At 43.8% G+C, this 19785-nt stretch overlaps 1 protein-coding gene across 1 annotated transcript in view; it reads left to right on the forward strand.

Moving 5' to 3' along the window:
- LOC114663184 (growth hormone receptor-like) overlaps positions 1-12015 on the forward strand; it is a 41328-nt gene extending 29313 nt beyond the window's left edge. The window contains exons 6-10 of the mRNA XM_051935006.1: positions 3056-3221; positions 4315-4399; positions 8388-8457; positions 9854-10751; positions 11846-12015. Of these exons, the coding sequence (XP_051790966.1) occupies positions 3056-3221; positions 4315-4399; positions 8388-8457; positions 9854-10549 (1017 nt within the window). The 3' untranslated portion in view covers positions 10550-10751; positions 11846-12015. The remainder of the gene's footprint in view (positions 1-3055; positions 3222-4314; positions 4400-8387; positions 8458-9853; positions 10752-11845) is intronic.
- The last annotated feature ends 7770 nt before the right edge of the window (positions 12016-19785 follow it).

Genomic DNA, 19785 nt, shown 5'->3' on the forward strand with positions numbered 1-19785 from the left:
ATTATTGTTCTTTATTTGCATTCTTTACTCTCCAACGCTTTTGGGTCACTTTTCGACACGCTGCTCTTTCTTCTTCGCTTAGTCGTTGATGTGTCATCTTGAACGTATTTTGTCCTGATAAAATTTAAAATAGCTGAGAGCGCAGGAAGTGTGTCTGCCAAAAGCATTCACATGACTGAGAGGTTAGATGACCGGGACTTGCTTCCAAAGTATGACGTGACTTGAAAGAATCTCATGTTAAAAGTCTCGTGGGACTTTGTTCCAAAAGGTCTCTTTAGAAAGTCACGTCTTATCCCAAGATTTTTTTATTATAATAGAAAGATATCGAAAATAGTGTTCCATAGAACTAGAGTTACTGGATTTCACACGTCAGCACCGTTACTCAATTGAATGTGTCCGAACACACTACGGCCATTACGCAGTGCGCGTTTGCTGTTTTCTCCGCCTGACTATCAGCGAACAAGCAGCATGTCGCACACAGTGCAATCTATATACTGTGTATAAAAGCCAAATACCACTGACTCACTCATCACGAAATCTCCTGAACCATGAGGACTTTGGAATGTTGGTTACTCTTGGCCCATAGGTGCTCGCTAAGAAACGGTATTAAAAATTTCGTGGTCCAAGCATGAAATTTCTTCTAGTTTTTTAGACCCGTTTGTATGTCTGTCCGCTTTTCACAAGAGATCTACTTATCGGATTTAGATCGGGTTTTTTGTATAATTTTCTTGAACATTCCGTTGATTTTGCAACTTTCTCATCGCTCTAAGAATCAGAGTTCGCTTGTGGTACTGATTTATTAACACAAATCTGAGAAACTGTCATCGAGCTGCGGGGCCCTCCTCACTCACGCGTCTGCCTCGGGGCATAACCATAAGTCTGCTTTGTTAGCGAATGAGAGGACTACTTCACGGATTTAGATCAGGTTTTTTTCTAGAATTTACTTGAACATTCCGTTGATTTTGCGACTTTCTCATCGCTCTAAGTATCATAGTTTGCTTGCGGTACCGATTTATTAACACAAATCTGAGAAAGACTCATCGGGCTGCGGTGCCCTCCTCACTCACGAATCAGCCTCGGGGCGTAACCATAAGTCTGCTTTGTTAGCGAACGAGAGAACTACTTCACGGATTTAGATCTTTTTTTTCTAGAATTTGCTTGAACATTCCATTGATTTTGCGACTTCTCTCACCACGCTAAGAATCATAGTTCACTTGTAAGAGTGATATATTCGCGCTAATCCAAGAGAGAGACTGCGGGCTGAGGGGAAGGGGAAGAGTGACGTCAGGAGTGGGGAGCCACACCAGGCCCTCCTCACAGTCCTGTTTCACTACTATGCGGGCGAAGCTGCGGGGGATGGCTAGTATCAATATATACGCCCCCACGCACCACGCCGTATAATAATATAAAAATTTACAATGGCAAAAAAGAGTTCCGTCAATAAGAGGCAAAAGAAAATTAGTAGATGATGACAACCACATTTACATGTTTTCAAAGAGAACGGGAGATGAACAACATGGAATCTGGGGTTGTGAAAAACGTTCCACCTACAAAGGGTGTCTTTAATTTTCCTGCAATTTTGAAGATATTCAGTATATAAAAAAATAGGTGCATTATTTACATTTCTGTAACCTACTCATTATCTACAAGGGGGAAAAATATGGCAGGTGAAATGTGGTGGGAGGTGAAATGTGAGGGGCAACTTTTCCGTAAACCGTCCCTGCCATCCTGGGTCTCTGGGTCTCCTCCCAGACCTTTGAGGCCATCAGTTGGAACTTTCTTTCCTGTCCAAACTTCTTTCTTTTCTTGACTCGTATGAAATGCTTGTTCAATTTCCACACCGGCCCATTACTTGGTATCACCCAGCCATCTTGTTCTCTGTCTTCCTCTTTTGTTACCTCTTCCACCCTCCCAAGCAGCAGTGTCTTTATCAACCCGTCCTCTCCAATTCTGCGCATCTACCCAAACAACCCAGTGCTTTAGTCGTGTCAACACCCATTGGTCCTCTGTTCACATCTTCACAGATCTCTTTGTTGCTCACCTTCTTCTTCCAGCATGTTCTCATGATCTTCCTATAAGCACACCACTTCAAAAGCATTCAAAGTCCAGGATCCAAATGCGTTTAACAACATGGAAAACACACAAGCATCCTGTGCCCGTTTGATGGTTGTTAGGTTAATGCTTTTGCTCTTCATTGAGTCCAGAATCTCAAAATGACTACTTGCTATCCCGCTTCTCCTGTCCTCTCTATTTCTTTGTTTCTGCTTATCAAACAACCCAAGTAGGTGAACTGCTCTCCACATCCGAGTACTTGGTGTTGATGGATGCAGGTGCTGCATTCCTGTTGCTCATCACTTTTGTCTGTCCCTGTTGATATACAGTCAGAATTCTTCACCAGCTTGACACTCGCTCTTCTACTAAGCGAGTTTGCAAATCGTAAGCCTTGAATGATGGCTTCCAGGATTACCACACCCGCATGCTCTTCAAATCCCATTCTTGACAAATCGGATCAATTACTGTTTGAAAGAACTGAATCAGGGTCACTTAGTGAGGCAGTTAAAGGGTTACATAAAATATATCTTAATTTTATATAGCGCCTTCCAGTAGTGAACACATTTTCAGAAGAAATTTCCATTAGTACACATGACACGGATTTCTATAACTGAATCAGTGGCAAAGTAAAGAGACGTGAAATCAGCCCTCTCTCCTTCTCTAATTTGTGCAGTTCATCGGCTGTACCCCTTTTTTTTTTGGGGTAATGCCCCCAGGATACATCTGCTCCAGTCTACCAGGCCATTTACTTACAGGAGTGGAGTTGGAGTTTGAAGCAGTTATCAGGTTACAGGACTTGGAGTTGCTAATCTTTGATTTTGATTTGTTTTTATAGCGCCCACCTTCCACAATAAACCCCAGTTTAAAGCATGCCATGTGAACCGATCTAACGGCAGCCTGGCAAGTCAGTAGTTGGCATTAAGCCTGCAAGCTGAGAGATTTCTGGACCAGTTAAGCCCCAAACTGTCAGCTGACTCTGTTGTCCTTCTTTTTTCATCCTCAGGGTCCTCTGATCCATCAGACTGCAATGCCACTCTACGCCCTGGAATTCTGCCAACGCTATGAGGTGCAAGTGAGGTGCAAACCCCTGGCCGAGGGGCAGTTCAGCTCCTTCTCGGACTCCCTGACCTTCAACCTGGTCAGCAAGACAGACTCCTCATTCCTGGATGGTAAGCGCAAAATGGCACTTGCGCTACTCCTCAATGTCCTTCATTCATTTAATTTATTTTCCACCATAGCCGGGTCGTGGGGGCAACAGTCTTAAGCAGTGAGACCCCTAAGTCTTTTTCCCCAACCACACTTGCCAACTCATACTGTGGGATCCCAAGGTGTTCCCGCACAATCTGGGAGATATAATTCTTCCATTGAGCCGTGGGGTCTTGTGCCCATAAAACCTCCACAGTGAGGTGTCCAGGAGGGTTAGATGGCAGAACCACCTCAACTGGCTCCTCTCGATGAGGAGATCAGCGGCTCTACTCTACAATGAAACTTTGGGAGCTATGCAACTTGGCATCATCTGATTGGTTCTTAGGTCTCGATGGGACAGATTCCAGGCTTCCTATTGGCTGAGGGCCTTGACTTGTTTCCCTTAGGTTTAGACTTATGGCTGGACCATCATCTTCTTCCATTATTCATCTTTCTAGTGTGATTGTTGGACGTATCTGATGCTAAACCATGAGGAGATGGGTCAAAAAGACTATTGATATGAACTCTTGTTCTCTGTTATGTGATATCTTTCCCCTTTGGACTGTCCTAAGAAGCTTTGCTGATTGGCACTCAGTCCTTGGTGTGCCAGATTGCTGGCTTCCTATTGGTTGAGGGCACATCATCCTACCAGCCTGGAAACATCCTGAGAAATCAAATTCCTTGATTAGGGTTACATCTCTGCTGTTCTCAACCCTCCATTTCCTTTAGTTTTCTCATGTAATTGACATGCAAACATCATTTTCATTTTCCGTTACTTAATTCTTATTGTTTTTGGCCCAATTTGTGCCAAAACGTTCTGACCACCGTACTCCAAGTTTCCTCTTTCTTGACCACTTGTTCTACTGATTTGTGTCTCCACTCCTGTCTTCTGCCCCTCCTGCAGCCCGAGTGATGTGGTGGTGTCTTCGAGTGATGCCACTAGCAGCTCTCATTGCCTCATGCACAAGCGCCCTCAAGTGCCCAAGATGGGAGTAAACACTGGCAGAATGAATGGCGTGAGACTTGAACAAATGAATGCCACTCAACACAAATATTTCTGTTGTTCTTCTCTTTCAGGTCCTCTGGCATTTGCTGCTGTAACAATGGCTGCAATTCTCATTTGTGTCATTCTTTTCATTTTCCTGTTGTGCCACTTGGATAGGTGAGGCCACCGTGTTTGAAGTTATTGCTTATCTGACTCATTCTTTATTTTATGAAATATTTTTTCTACCTGTCTCTGTGACTATGGGCACTGTGGTTGCCCGGAGATCTGCACTGGCAATCGGAAGGTTACAGGTTTGAATCCTGTAAATGCCAGAAGTGACTCTACTCCACTAGGCCCTTGAGCAAAACCCTTAACCTGCAATGGCTTTACCTGGGTATGACGTTAATCTACAGCCAGCCCTGCAAGGAGGTCCGCCAACTATGGGGGATGTTGGCAGAACTGGCACTGCAGCCACCATTAAAAACCTCCCAGTATTCCATTCTATGTGAACTAGTGTGGTGCTGAGGTGTCACCTGTTGCATGGCCGCACTCGGATCCTAATCTGGGGTCCTGAGGTGGTTTGTCATGTGGTGGGTGTGGCAATGTGCTGTATCAGTGGCAGCTCCTAACCTCCTCCAATGTGTCTATCTATCCATCATATAGCCCCTTACACTGCATCCAGAAAGTATTCACAGCGCATCACTTTTTCCACATTTTCTTATGTTACAGCCTTATTCCAAAATTGATTAAATTCATTTTTTTCCACAGAATTCTACACACAACACCCCATAATGACAACGTGAAAAAAGTTTACTTGAGATTTTTGCAAATTTATAAAAAAAAAAAAAAATTGAGAAAGCACATGTACATAAGTATTCACAGCCTTTGCCATGAAGCTCAGAATTAAGCTCAGGTGCATCCTGTTTCCCCTGATCATCCTTGAGATGTTTCTGCAGCTTCATTGGAGTCCACCTGTGGTAAATTCAGTTGACTGGACATGATTTGGAAAGGCACACACCTGTCTATAGAAGGTCCCACAGTTGACAGTTCATGTCAGAGCACAAGCCAAGCATGAAGTCAAAGGAATTGTCTGTAGACCTCCGAGACAGGATTGTATCGAGGCACAAATCTGGGGAAGGTTACAGAAAAATTTCTGCTGCTTTGAAGATCCCAATGAGCACAGTGGCCTCCATCATCCGTAAGTGGAAGAAGTTTGACACCACCAGGACTCTTCCTAGAGCTGGTCGGCCATCTAAACTGAGCGGTCGGGGGAGAAGGACCTTAGTCAGGGAGGTGACCAAGAACCCGATGGTCACTCTGTCAGAACTCCAGAGGTCTTCTGTGGAAAGTGGAGAACCTTCCAGAAGGACAACCATCTCTGCAGCAATCCACCAATCAGGCCTGTATGGTACAGTGGCCAGACGGAAGCCACTCCTTAGTAAAAGGCACATGGCAGCCCGCCTGGAGTTTGCCAAAAGGCACCTGAAGGACTCTCAGACCATCAGAAAGAAAATTCTCTGGTCTGATGAGACAAAGATTGAACTCTTTGGTGTGAATGCCAGGCGTCATGTTTGGAGGAAACCAGACACCACTCATCACCAGGCCAATACCATCCCGACAGTGAAGCATGGTGGTGGCAGCATCATGCTGTGGGGATGTTTTTCAGCGACAGGGACTGGGAGCCAAGTCAGGATAAAGGGAAAGATGACTGCAGCAACGTACAGAGACATCCTGGATGAAAACCTGCTCCAAAGCGCTCTTGACCTCAGACTGGGGCGACGGTTCATCTTTCAGCAGGACAACGACCCTAAGCACACAGCCAAGATATCAAAGGAGTGGCTTCAGGACAACTCTGTGAATGTCCTTGAGTGGCCCAGCCAGAGCCCAGACTTGAATCCGATTGAACATCTCTGGAGAGATCTTAAAATGGCTGTGCACCGACACTTCCCATCCCACCTGATGGAGCTTGAGAGGTGCTGCAAAGAGGAATGGGCGAAACTGGCCAAGGATAGGTGTGCCAAGCTTGTGGCATCATATTCAAAAAGACTTGAGGCTGGAATTGCTGCTAAAGGTGCATCGACAAAGTATTGAGCAAAGGCTGTGAATACTTATGTACATGGGATTTCTCAGTTGTTTTATTTTTAATAAATTTGCAAAAACCTCAAGTAAACTTTTTTCACGTTGTCATTATGGGGTGTTGTGTGTAGAATTCTGAGGAAAAAATTAATTTAATCCATTTCCGAATAAGGCTGTAACATAACAAAATGTGGACAAAGTGATGCGCTGTGAATACTTTCCGGATGCACTGTATATCGCCATGTTGTCTATTATAAAACCCTTCATATTTATTTGTCAGTCATTCTCCAACCCACTATCCCAACTACAGGGTCATGGGGGTCTGCTGGAGCAAATCCCAGCCAGCACAGGGCGCAAAGCAGGAACAAATCCCCGGGCAGGGCGCCAGTCTACACACACACAGGACAATTTAGGATTGCCGATGCCCCTAACCTGCATGTCTTTGGATTGTGGCAGGAAAGCCACGCAGACACGGGGAGGACATGCAAACTCCACGCTGGGAGGACCCGGGAAGCGAACCCAGGTCTCCTTACTGTGAGGCAGCAGCACTACCACTGTGCCACCACTTATTTATCTGCCGATTATTTATTAATTTATTTTTTAACATGGAAAAATAGTTAAAAGTCAAAAAAGAAAAAAAAAAACACACACACACAAAATGGCAGTTAGTGCAAGACTAGTACTCCTCCTTGTACCAGACATAGTACCGGAGTTTTCTTTCTTCTTCATCTTTCGGTTACTGCTATTAGGGGTTGCCACAGCAGATCATCTTGTTCCAGCTCTTCCCTGAACTCAAATAAAACTGTTCCATATCATTCTCTGAATGTTTAATGTTGACCTTAAGTCAACCACTGCAATTTGTATATAGGACAGGTATAATTTGTATATATTTGTAACATACTTTTATTACTATATTCCTTTTCTTGTTAACTTTTATGCCTCACACTGAGTCGACAGCACCTTTAATTTCATTGTTCCTTTGTGACAATGACAATAAAGATTTATCTATCTATCTACCTTGCTCTGTCACACCCATCACCTGCATGTCCTCTCTCACCACATCTATAAACCTTCTCTTAGGCCTTCCTCTCTTCTCCTCTTCCCTGGCAGCTCTATCCTTAGCATCCTTCTCTCAATATACCCAGCATCTCTCCTCTGCACATGTCCAAACCAATGCAATCTCGCCTCTCTGACTTTGTCTCCCACCAGTCCAACCTGAGCTGACCCTCTAATGTCCTCATTTCTAATCCTGTCCATCCTCATCACACCCAGTGCAAATCTTAGCATCTTTAACTCCGTTACTTCCAGCTCTGTCTCCTGCTTTCTGGTCAGTGCCACCGTCTCCAGCCCATATAACAGAGCTGGTCTCACTACCGTCCTGTAGATTTTTCTTTGCAACTCTCAAATCATAGGCCCCTAGGGGTGGAAATGCCAGTCATAGATCTGGCTGGTCTTCATTGTTATCAGGACTGCCACTGTTGAGCACATTCTCCTGCGAGAACTCCTTCATCATAATCATTCCATCTTTATTCTCCACCGCAATGTCACTTTCTGTGTCATTATGTGTGTAGTTCTCTTCACTGTCAGTTTCCTCCTGGTTGTTAGGCTCATAGGTTGGATCATCAAGTATTTTTCCAGAATTGAAGGATTTTTCTGGATATTTTGGAGATGTTTCTGCAGCCCCCTTACCATTTGATACCCCTCAGGTTTGGTTTCATCTGACCAGGGCGCCAGTCCATCGCAGGACACACACACACACACACACGCGCGTCTTCCTCAGGGATGACACAACAAAGTGGTCTGTTAACCCAACAGGCCACAGTCACGCTACAGCTGGAGGTTTTGAGGTCTCCCACGTCCTTGTGGTCCACACCCCCCCGTCTCACACTGAATGGCCTCTGCTTGGCTTTCTTTATGCCATGCTAGCTAAAGATGAAGGCCGAATCTGGTTGTGCTCAGTGTTTTCCCTTCTCTCCAAGTACGGAAGGTAAGGTTTTTAAGTCTCTTTTGAAAGCCAGTGGAGTGTGAAGAGTTGTCTCCGCTTACCCCCAAGTCTCATGTTGCTGTTACTGCTCTGTGTGTGTTTCAGGGTGAAAGAAAAAATCCTGCCAAACGTTCCAGTGCCGAAGATAGCAGGGATTAACATGGACTCTCTACAGGTACAGCAGGCACACTGGGGGTGAAATGCAAGTCTCGGGACCGACACCATCCTGAGGGGGTGCTGACCCCCCACAACTAACAGTCATAAAGAAGGTTCAATGGTGCCTAAGAGATGTGTGTGAGAAAAGGAGAGCAGAGGGGGTAGAAACCTGTGCATTATTATTAGATTAATCGCACAGGCCCGTGGTGGGCTACAGGAATTTCAACCAACAAAATACAACAAACAGTCGAAACAAACAAGTGAAAAACTAAACAAAGAAAATACACAAAGTGTGAAATAATGTGACCCTTGTTCAGCTCTATGATATGGTGCCTTTCACAACTGTCTGGCTCTGTTTTTCGATGTCTTCCACCCCTCTATCTTACCTAGTGGTTTTCACATACACTTATTATATAGTGCCTTTCACATCTATCTGTCATATATTGCATTTCACAACTACAATTAGGTCCATAAGTATTTGGACAGTGACACAACTTTCATAATTCTGGCTCTTTGCAACACCACAATGGATATGAAATGAAGAAATAATTATATGATTGAAGTGTAATGAAGTGATTGAAAATTGTTATCACTATCTGTATTTAACGTACTGCGTCTTTCACGCCTATCTATCTGTTATATAGCACCTTTCCCACCAATCTAGCAACCATATAGTGCCTTCACATCTTTATATTTTTCTATCATATTGGGCCTTTCACATCTATATTTCTGTTATAGTAATGACTTTAACATGTATCTATATATTATATAGTGCCTGTCACATCTGTCTATCTATAATGAAAGTGCCTTTCAGTTATCTAAATATTATATAGTGCCTTCCACATGTCTATCAATATTATAGTGCCTTTCACATGTCTATCTATAATATAGTGCCTTTCAGTTACCTATATATTATATAGTGCCTTTCACATCTATCAATACTATAGTGCTTTTTACATGTCTATCAATACTATAGTGCCTTTCAGTTATCTATATATTATATAGTGCCTTTCACATGTCTGTCTATAATATAGTGCCTTTCAGTTATCTATATATAATATAGTGCCTTTCGCATTTCTCTAAATATACACAGCCTTTCATATCTATATATTTGTTCTATAGCACCCTTCACATCTATATGTTATATATTGCCTTTCATAACTATCTTTTTTTCTGTCTATCTATAGTTTTAATTCTCAAGTACTTTTGTAATATTTTCTTATTCCACGCACACTTAAAAAAGTGGTTAGGTGAATAAGTTATTGAGTTTGGTATTTTGCAGAGCTCCACGGCCTTTTTCTTTTCTCCAGACTCTTCTGGATTGTTTGTGTGACAACGCACTCCTTGCCTAATTAGATTTTGTCCTCACACATTACACAAACACACACACGTAATTTAAATTTTGTTCCACACAGAATGGTGGCTCACCCGACTTTGGAATCACATTTGACTACTGGAACGAGATCAGCGGCCTGGGCCTTTCAGAAGAAAACTGGGAAGATTTCATGGAGGTGAGCCCGGATGTCACCAGCGGCAGTAGCAGTAAACGTGCGGCAGCAGTGGTGGCAGCAGCAGCCTCCCCAGGCCTGACGGACACCAGCGACTCGGGCTGTGACAGCATCAACAGCGCCGAAGTGGAGTCCCTCAGTGACCAGGATGAGAAGAATTCGGTGAGCTGCCACTCCTCATCTCCTGCTGCCCAGAGTCTCCCCCGGGGGCTCTCTTTGGACCACAATGTCACTCCAGCTACACTGCACATAGCAAACACCAGGTCTCAAGAGGAAAATGACAACAAGGTGCCACTTGTTAAGTATCAGGGCTTCTGTCCATCTGTCCTTTCACTGCTACCCAAAAGATGCCGAATTAACCAACTTCTGCTTCACGATCGCAGAAAGAGCATTGAGTGGAGCACAGGGTTTTACATCCAGGCAACGCACAACCTGCACCAGCACAGAATGACCTCCACAGTCTCCAGCGATTATATTCACGGAAACCTGCTGCTGGGCCTTAGGGGTCCCTGCCACACCACCAGCATCTGCTTGAAGCAGCTACAGCCTGAAAGCATAATGAGACCAGAGAGCACGGACACGAGCTTCTACGTCACCCTGTAGGCCAAAAGGTTGGCCAATGTTTGAACGACAGCTTTGAGAAGAAACAGTACCCGGACTTTAATAAAGAGTGGGACACACTTGACTTTGACCATAAATACAATTCAATGTGGTGGGCAACAACGTATTTTGGCTGTTGTCAAGAAGGCTCACCAGCAATCTCTGCATCTCGAGACCACTGAGGGCATCTCGCATTTCTCCATCTGTTCTCATGAAGCATCTACAGGTGTGCAGTGGCACAGACATCATCACTAATAATAAGTTTTATTTATGTAGCGCCTTTCATACACTCAAGGACACTTTACAATTCATCTACTCATCCATTATCCAACCCGCTGTATCCTAACTACAGGGTCACGGGGGTCTGCTGGAGCCAAACCCAGCCAACACAGGGCCCAAGACAGGAAACAAACCCCGGGCAGAGCGCCAGCCCACCGCAGGGCACGCACACACACACCAAGCACATACTAGGGACAATTTAGAATCGTCAATGCACTTAACCTGCATGTCTTTGGACTGTGGGAGGAAACCCACGCAGACACGGGGAGAACATGTAAACTCCACACAGGGAGGACCTGGGAAGCGAACCTGGGTCTCCAAACTGTGAGGCAGCAGCGCTACCCACTACGCCACCCACTTTACAACTCAATACACACATTAACAAGACAGTAGAAATTACATACACGATAAAGAATAATACTCATTGAAAAGATGTGCTTTTAACAGAAGTTTGAAATTAATAATAGATTTAAGATAGATAGAGGGAGAGAATTCCAAATTTTAGGGGCTATCACTGGCAGCATAACATCCTGGTACAACACCCACTGAGTTAGCCCTGCAGACCCCCGGGGGGTTCGGGGAGGGTGAAGTGGGCACGAAATATGACTGGCACCCACCCACCTTCTGTCCTGAACAAATACAACACATTGGGATCAGTAAAACAGCACAGCCATCCTGCATAGTCACTTTTGTCACTCCTCGGTGTTCACGACATTATTTCACTGACCTCTTTACCCAAGGTGACGTACAACATGGGAGATACAATTGGTTCCATTTCTTTCGTTTTTCCAATTGGTGCCCAGGCGGTTGAAGTGACCCACTCAGGGTCACACACTGGTGTCAGTAGTGGGATTTCAACCCACAACTTCAGCGTTTTGAAGTCCAAAGCCTTAACCTCAACAACACATGGTCTGCCTAAAAGTGACATTACTGGACAGCTGGACAAGCCAAACGCTTCATTTTCAAGGGGAAGTTTGATACAACTCTGCCTTTACATGAATTAAAACAACCGATTCTAAGAATTCTTTAAGAAGTCAAATGGGACTCTGAGCTTTGTGTTGTGTTTTTTGTTGGAGTTGGTGTCAAGTGCTACATGTTGTCTTGAAATGCAGTCTTGTCAGTATGGTTACAAAATAAATGGTGATATCATATAATTGTGCAATGTATAAACAGTCATGTAACAAAAGTAAGTACCCCTTACTTTTTAAATTTGTTTAAACAGTATCTATTCACCTTAATGATGTGTGTTTGTGTATCTGTGTGTCTACTGGGTTGCCATGTTTCTGTCATTCCAACAGATGGCGCATCACAAACATCACCTGTAGAAAAAGTATTGCCAGTTCTTCATGGCGAAACCGAAATGTACACAAATCCCCTTTAATTAAAGTCTGCAATGTGCAGTTTAATCACGATGTCTGAATTGATTTGCAATTTTAAAACTGTGCAGGAAAAATGTATCTTTGTCTCAGACATTATGGAAAGCACAGCCTAACAGCCACCCACCCATCCATTTTCTTAACCTGCGTATCCAGGGCAGGGCCACCAGGAAACTGCAGCCTATCATAGCAATCAGGACATGCGGTGTAAACAGAACTGAAAATTGAAAAAGAACTATGTGATATTAGGATTTGTGAGCCTAATTATGTTAAACACACACACACACACACACACACACAATTCTTACAGGCAGGGACCTCAAGTGATTAAAGCAGACGCACTCTTTCTGTCATTAAGGTTTTGGTTACGTTATACAGCCGGATGCCCTCCCTGACACCAACCCTTTCTATTTATCCAGGCTTGTGTGTTGTGTAGCACCAGAAAAGAGGAAGAGAAGTGGAGGTGAAGCTGGAAGGATGGAGAAGGGCTTTGGAAGATGGAGAGTTGAAGATAAATAGGAAGAGGAAGACATAATATCTGAGGTTTAATGATAATCAGGATTCAGAAGTTAGCCTGCAGGGATTTCCATTGAAAATGGTGGAGAAATTGAAATATCTAGGATTAATGGAAACTCAAGATGGAATATTAGATGTAGAAATAATCCACAGAGCGCAGTATAGATGGAACAATTGGAAGAAGGTATTAGGAGTATTGTGTGATCGAAGAATTAAGGTGAGGTTTTTAAGACAGCAGTAAGACCAGCCGAGATATATGGAGATGAGACAACGGCAGGAGAAGAAGTTAGATGTGGTAGAAATGAGAACGTGGACTTACAATAAAGGACAGAATAAGAAATGAGACAATCAGAGATACAACACAAGTGGAAGCGACATCTAAATATTAGAACAATCTTGATGAGAAACAGGCCATTCACAGTGTTCAGAAGCCATTAAGAAGGCTAACAGAGTGTCAGGTTATATAGCACCTTGATGTGTAGAGTACAACTCCATGGAGGGTCTGCTCAGGTTTTATAACGCACTGGTGAGGCCTCATCTGGAGTCTTGTGTGCAATTGTGGTCTCCAAGGCTGCAAAAAGGACAAACCACCACTAGAAAAGGTCCAGATAAGAACGACTAGGCAAAGTCCAGGGCTACAGGGGAGGAGTTATGAGGAAAGACTAAAAGAGCTGTTCCATTACAGTTTAAGGAAAAGAAGATGAAGAGGAGACCTGACTGAATTGTTTACAGTTATGAAGGGAATTAGTCAGTGGATCAAGACTGTGACTTTCCAATTAGTACTACAAGAATGTGGACACAGATGGGCAACTTGTTAAGGGTAAATTTCACACAAACATTTGAGAAGTTTTTCCTTCACACAGAGAACCACAGACACATGGAATAAGTTAGTGTGGTAGACAGTAGGACTTTAGGGACCTTCAAAACTCGACTTGACGTTATTTGAGAAGAATTAAGGAGATGCACAGTATCTGGCAAACTTTGCTGGGCTGAATGGCCTGTCCTTGTCTAGATTGTTCTAAAGTATGCACTTTATGTGTGTATATTATATATATACAGTGCATCCGGAAAGTATTCACAGCGCATCACTTTTTCCACATTTTGTTATGTTACAGCCTTATTCCAAAATCGATTATCGATATCGAACTGTTGGCCGTAAGTTTACGTCCCTACTATTTGCCCAGAGAGTTTGGACATGTCATTGTTGTTATTGTATACATTCCTCCTCGGGCAGACGTGGAGTCAGCGAGTGACATCATCCATTCCGCTGTTGCTAAGTTACAAACGCAGCACCCTGAGGCGCTTGTGCTAATCGCTGGAGACTTTAACCATGTGACGCTGGACAAAACATTGCCTGCATTCTCCCAGTATGTGGACTGTAACACCCGGGGAAATAAGACTATTGATTTACTGTATGCAAACGTTAAAGACGCATACAGCGCCACCCCGCTGCCTGCGCTTGGGAAAGGAGATCATAACCTGGTTCAGCTTCAGCCTCACTATAAACCAAAAGTTAGAGTCCTACCTACAACCACACGATCATTCAGGAAGTGGACCCTGGAGGCTGAGAATACTCTGAGAGAACTTTTTGGAACTACAGACTGGGATATCCTGCAGGGATCTCATAATGAGAACATTGAGGAAGTTGTTGACTGCACTACTGACTACATCAACTTCTGTATGGACATTGTAGTTCCAGTAAGAACAGTACGCTGCTATGCTAACAACAAGCCATGGATTACAAGTGACATCAAGGGCCTTTTGAATCAGAAGAAAAGGGCTTTTAAAGACGGTGATCAGCATGAGCTCAAGCGCGTGCAGAAGGAACTCCGAGTCCAACTCAGGGCGGCGAAGGAGCAGTACAGGAGAAAGCTGGAGCAGAAGTTGCAGAATAACAGCATGAAGGAAGTGTGGGATGGGATGAAGATCATCACTGGCTGCAGCTCGAAGCGGGGTACCACCATTGAGAGAGACGTGAAGAGAGCAAACCAAATGAACAACTTTTTTAACAGGTTTGACCACCCTAACCCACTCTCACTCTCACCTCGGAGTACTGCACCCTCCACACATCCTTCTGCTGATACCAGCATAGGAAAAACATCCCCACCCATAATAACAACAGCGCAAGTGAGCAGAGAGCTGAGGAGACTTCGTGCCAGCAAAGCAGCGGGTCCAGATGGAGTATCGCCACGACTGCTGAAGGTCTGTGCATTGGAGCTGGGGGGGTCCTCTACAGCGCATCTTCAACCTGAGCCTGGAACAGGGGAGAGTCCCGAGGCTTTGGAAAACATCTTGTATCACCCCAGTCCCAAAGGTATCACGTCCTAGTGAGCTGAATGACTTTCGGCCTGTTGCTCTGACATCACATGTGATGAAGACCATGGAGAGGCTGCTGCTTCACCACCTTAGGCCACAGGTTCAACACGCCCTTGACCCTCTGCAGTTTGCATATCAGGAGAAGGTGGGAGCGGAAGATGCCATCATCTATATGCTACACCGATCCCTCTCTCACTTGGACAGAGGCAGTGGTGCTGTAAGAATTATGTTTCTAGACTTCTCTAGCGCCTTCAACACAATCCAACCTCTGCTCCTTAGGGACAAGCTGACAGAGATGGGATTAGATTCATACCTAGTGGCATGGATCGTGGACTATCTTAAAGACAGACCTCAGTATGTGCGTCTTGGGAACTGCACGTCTGACATTGTGGTCAGCAACACAGAGCGCCGCAGGGGACTGTACTTTCTCCGGTCCTGTTCAGCCTATATACATCGGACTTCCAATACAACTCGGAGTCCTGCCATGTGCAAAAGTTCGCTGATGACACTGCTATCGTGGGCTGTATCAGGAATGGGCTGGAGGAGGAGTATAGGGACCTAATCAATGACTTTGTTAAATGGTCCGACTCAAACCACCTACACCTGAACACCAGCAAAACCAAGGAGCTGGTGGTGGATTTTAGGAGGCCCAGACCCCTCATAGACCCAGTGATCATCAAAGGTGACTGTGTGCAGATGGTGCAGACCTATAAATATCTGGGAGTGCAGCTGGATGATAAATTAGACTGGACTGCCAATACTGATGTGCTGTGTAAGAAAGGACAAAGCCGGTTATACTTCCTTAGAAGGCTGGCTTCCTTCAACATCTGCAATAAGATGCTGCAGATGTTCTATCAAACAGTTGTGGCGAGCGCCCTCTTCTACGCAGTGGTGTGCTGGGGAGGCAGCATTAAGAGGAAAGACGCCTCACGCCTGGACAAACTGGTGAGGAAGGCAGGCTCTATTGTTGGCATGGAGCTGGACAGTTTAACATCTGTGGCAGAGCGAAGGGCGCTCAGCAGGCTCCTATCAATTATGGAGAATCCACTGCATCCACTAAATAATGTCATCTCCAGACAGAAGAGCAGCTTCAGCGACAGACTGCTGTCACTGTCCTGCTCCACAGACAGATTGAGGAGATCGTTCCTCCCCCAAACTATGCGACTCTTTAATTCCACCAGGGGGGGTAAACGTTAATATTTAACATTATACATAGTTATTGTCTGTTTTTTTTTTTTTCACCTGTATTATTATCATTCTTTAATTTAATATTATTTATTGTATCAGTATGCTGCTGCTGAAGAATGTGAATTTCCCATCGGGATTAATAAAGTATCTATCTATCTATCTATCTATCTAAATTCATTTTTTTCCTCAGAATTCTACACACAACACCCCATAATGACAATGAGAAAAAAAGTTTGAGATTTTTGCAAATTTATTAAAAATAAAAAAATTGAGAAAGCACATGTACATAAGTATTCACAGCCTTTGCCATGAAGCGCAAATTGAGCTCAGGTGCATCCTGTTTCCCCTGATCATCCTTGAGATGTTTCTACAGCTTCATTGGAGTCCACTTGTGGTAAATTCAGTTGACTGGACATGATTTGGAAAGGCACACACCTGTCTATATAAGGTCCCACAGTTGACAGTTCATGTCAGAGCACAAGCCAAGCATGAAGTCAAAAGAATTGTCTGTAGACCTCCGAGACAGGATCGTCTTGAGGCACAAATCTGGGGAAGGGTACAGAAAAATTTGTGCTGCTTTGAAGGTCCCAATGAGCACAGTGGCCTCCATCATCCATAAGTGGAAGAAGTTCGAAACCACCTGGACTCTTCCTAGAGTTGGCCGGCCATCTAAAGTGAGCAATCGGGGGAGAAGGGCCTTAGTCAGGGAGGTGACCAAGAACCCGATGGTCACTCTGTCAGAGCTCCAGAGGTCCTCTGTGGAGAGAGGAGAACCTTCCAGAAGGACAACCATCTGCAACAATCCACCAATCAAGCCTGTATGGTACAGTGGCCAGACGGAAGCCACTCCTTAGTAAAAGGCACATGGCAGCCCGTCTGGAGTTTGCCACAAGGCACCTGAAAGACTCTCAGACCATGAGAAAGAAAATTCTCTGGTCTGATGAGACAAAGATTGAACTGTTTGGTGTGAATGCCAGGCGTCACGTTTGGAGGAAACCAGGCACCGCTCATCACCAGGCCAATATCATCCCTACAGTGAAGCATGGTGGTGGCAGCATCATGCTGTGGGGATGTTTTTCAGCGGTGGGGACTGGGAGACTAGTCAGGAAAAAGGGAAAGATGACTGCAGCAATGTACAGAGACATCCTGGATGAAAACCTGCTCCAGAGCGCTCTTGACCTCAGACTGGGGCAACGGCTCATCTTTCAGCAGGACAACGACCTTAAGCACACAGCCAAGATATCAAAGGAGTGTCTTCAGGACAACTCTGTGAATGTCCTTGAGTGGCCCAGCCAGAGCCCAGACTTGAATCCGATTGAACATCTCTGGAGAGATCTTAAAATGGCTGTGCACCGACGCTTCCCATCCAACCTGATGGAGCTTGAGAGGTGCTGCAAAGACGAATGGGCGAAACTGGCCAAGGATAGGTGTGCCAAGCTTGTGGCATCATATTCAAAAAGAATTGAGGCTGTAATTGCTGCCAAAGGTGCATCGACAAAGTATTGAGCAAAGGCTGTGAATACTTATAGACATGGGATTTCTCAGTTTTTTTATTTTTAATAAATTTGCAAAAACCTCAAGTAAACTTTTTTCACGTTGTCATTATGGGGTGTTGTGTGTAGAATTCTGAGGAAAAAAATGAATTTAATCCATTTTGGAATAAGGCTGTAACATAACAAAATGTGGAAAAAGTGATGCGCTGTGAATACTTTCTGGATGCACTGTAGATTATATATATATTTCTATAAATATACAAAAAAAAATACACATCGAAGCAATGGACACAAAGGCACATTAGAAGATGTTGAACAGTTGAGTGGTGGCTCTGAGGCTAGGGGTCTGCACTGGCAATCGGAAGGTTGTCGGTTCGAATCCCGAAAATGCCAATAGGGACTCTACTCTGTTGGGCCCTTGAGCAAGGCCCTTAACCTGCAATTGCTGAGCGCTTTGAGTAGTGAGAAAAGTGCTATAAAAATGCAAAGAATTATTATTTATTATTAACAGTGCGAAAACTGCAATCTAAATGTGGAACACAGAGTATGGATAACAGAACAATTTAAGATTGAAAGAAATCCAAGTGAAACATGTATTACGTAATTTAAAATTAACATTTTTGGGCTGCAGTGTCCAAATTGCCACTGTTTCCAATTCCCAATTTTGCCCCGGCCAGTCGCCTTATTTACAAGTTAATCACTGCAGATGACTAAATGCTGTCCTCAAAACGTCCCATAGGCTTCCATAAGCAATTGGATAATGAATAAAAAATTTAAAGTGGCACAGTGGTTACTGCTGCAGAGTCTTTGGTTTAAATCCCAGCCCAGTTACTGTCTGTGTGTAGTCTACACATTTTTCCGGTGCCCATGTGGGTTTTCTTTCATAACGCAGTTTGCCTCTGATCCAGCTCATCTTGTTGGCCGTAATGTAGTTGTAGTAAAGGCAAGGTAATTAAGATATGAAGGTTAGCTTTTCTTTTGTTCTCAAATATTGTTTCCCATGCCTTGGCAAAAGCAGCAATTAAACCAGACTGCTGTAACAGTAATGGAGTAGTGCAACCCATTGAGCCACCATGCTGCCCATATTTATGTATTTTGTTCTAAATTCTATATTCATTATGTCCACATGAGGAAAATAATTACTCAAAGACAGAACACGTTTGTGGTGGAAAAAGCATACATCTTAAACCTACAGTGTGTATGTTGCATTAGGGACTTAATGGAAACAAACTAAATGAACAGTACATCAAACTGAAGGACTAAATGACTTATTACCCATATGGGGTCCTAGGCATCATCCTTAACCCTCTAGCATGCACGTCCACCACCCACACAAGTAAAGAAGTAAGCTGTTGTAAGAAAAGCAACAGATTATTTTAATAAGATTTAAAGAACATTTTGTTTTTTACAAATCAGTTATAATTTAATTCCACCCGGGGGGGGTAAACGTTAATATTTAACATTATACATAGTTATTGTCTGTTTTTCACCTGCATTATTATCATTCTTTAATTTAATATTATTTATTGTATCAGTATGCTGCTGCTGAAGAATGTGAATTTCCCATTGGGATTAATAAAGTATCTATCTATCTAATGTTAACGCAGTTAGCTGAACGCTTAGAATCTAAATGTCATTAATGACAAATCATATTTACAAGTTTCCCATACATAACAGTAACACAGCATCACACTCTGCCAGCAGCCAAAAGTTCTCGGCAGACGTCCATCTTGTTCAATTCTAAACCTCTTAGGGGCACCCAAGCTGGACTTCTACTTGTTCACTATTGCCACAAACAGTCAATGGCATTTTAACCTGAAATGAGCTACAAAGGCCATATTATCCTCACGCACTGTATGATCCCATCATCACACTAGGCAAAATAGCTGATCTGCGATTTTTAACACTTTACACACTTTTTGCTTTTTGCTAAAGGGGTAGTCTTTACTCCACATTGTGGGCCCAAGAGATATAGATAGTATCAGCTCAGTGTTTATAGAAACAAATGAGAAAGAGCTGTACCATATCACATTGAAAGTTGTCCAATAAAACCAATTAATACACTCAGAAA

Source organism: Erpetoichthys calabaricus, chromosome 12 (genome assembly GCF_900747795.2).
Source record: "Erpetoichthys calabaricus chromosome 12, fErpCal1.3, whole genome shotgun sequence".
Taxonomy (NCBI): domain Eukaryota; kingdom Metazoa; phylum Chordata; class Cladistia; order Polypteriformes; family Polypteridae; genus Erpetoichthys; species Erpetoichthys calabaricus.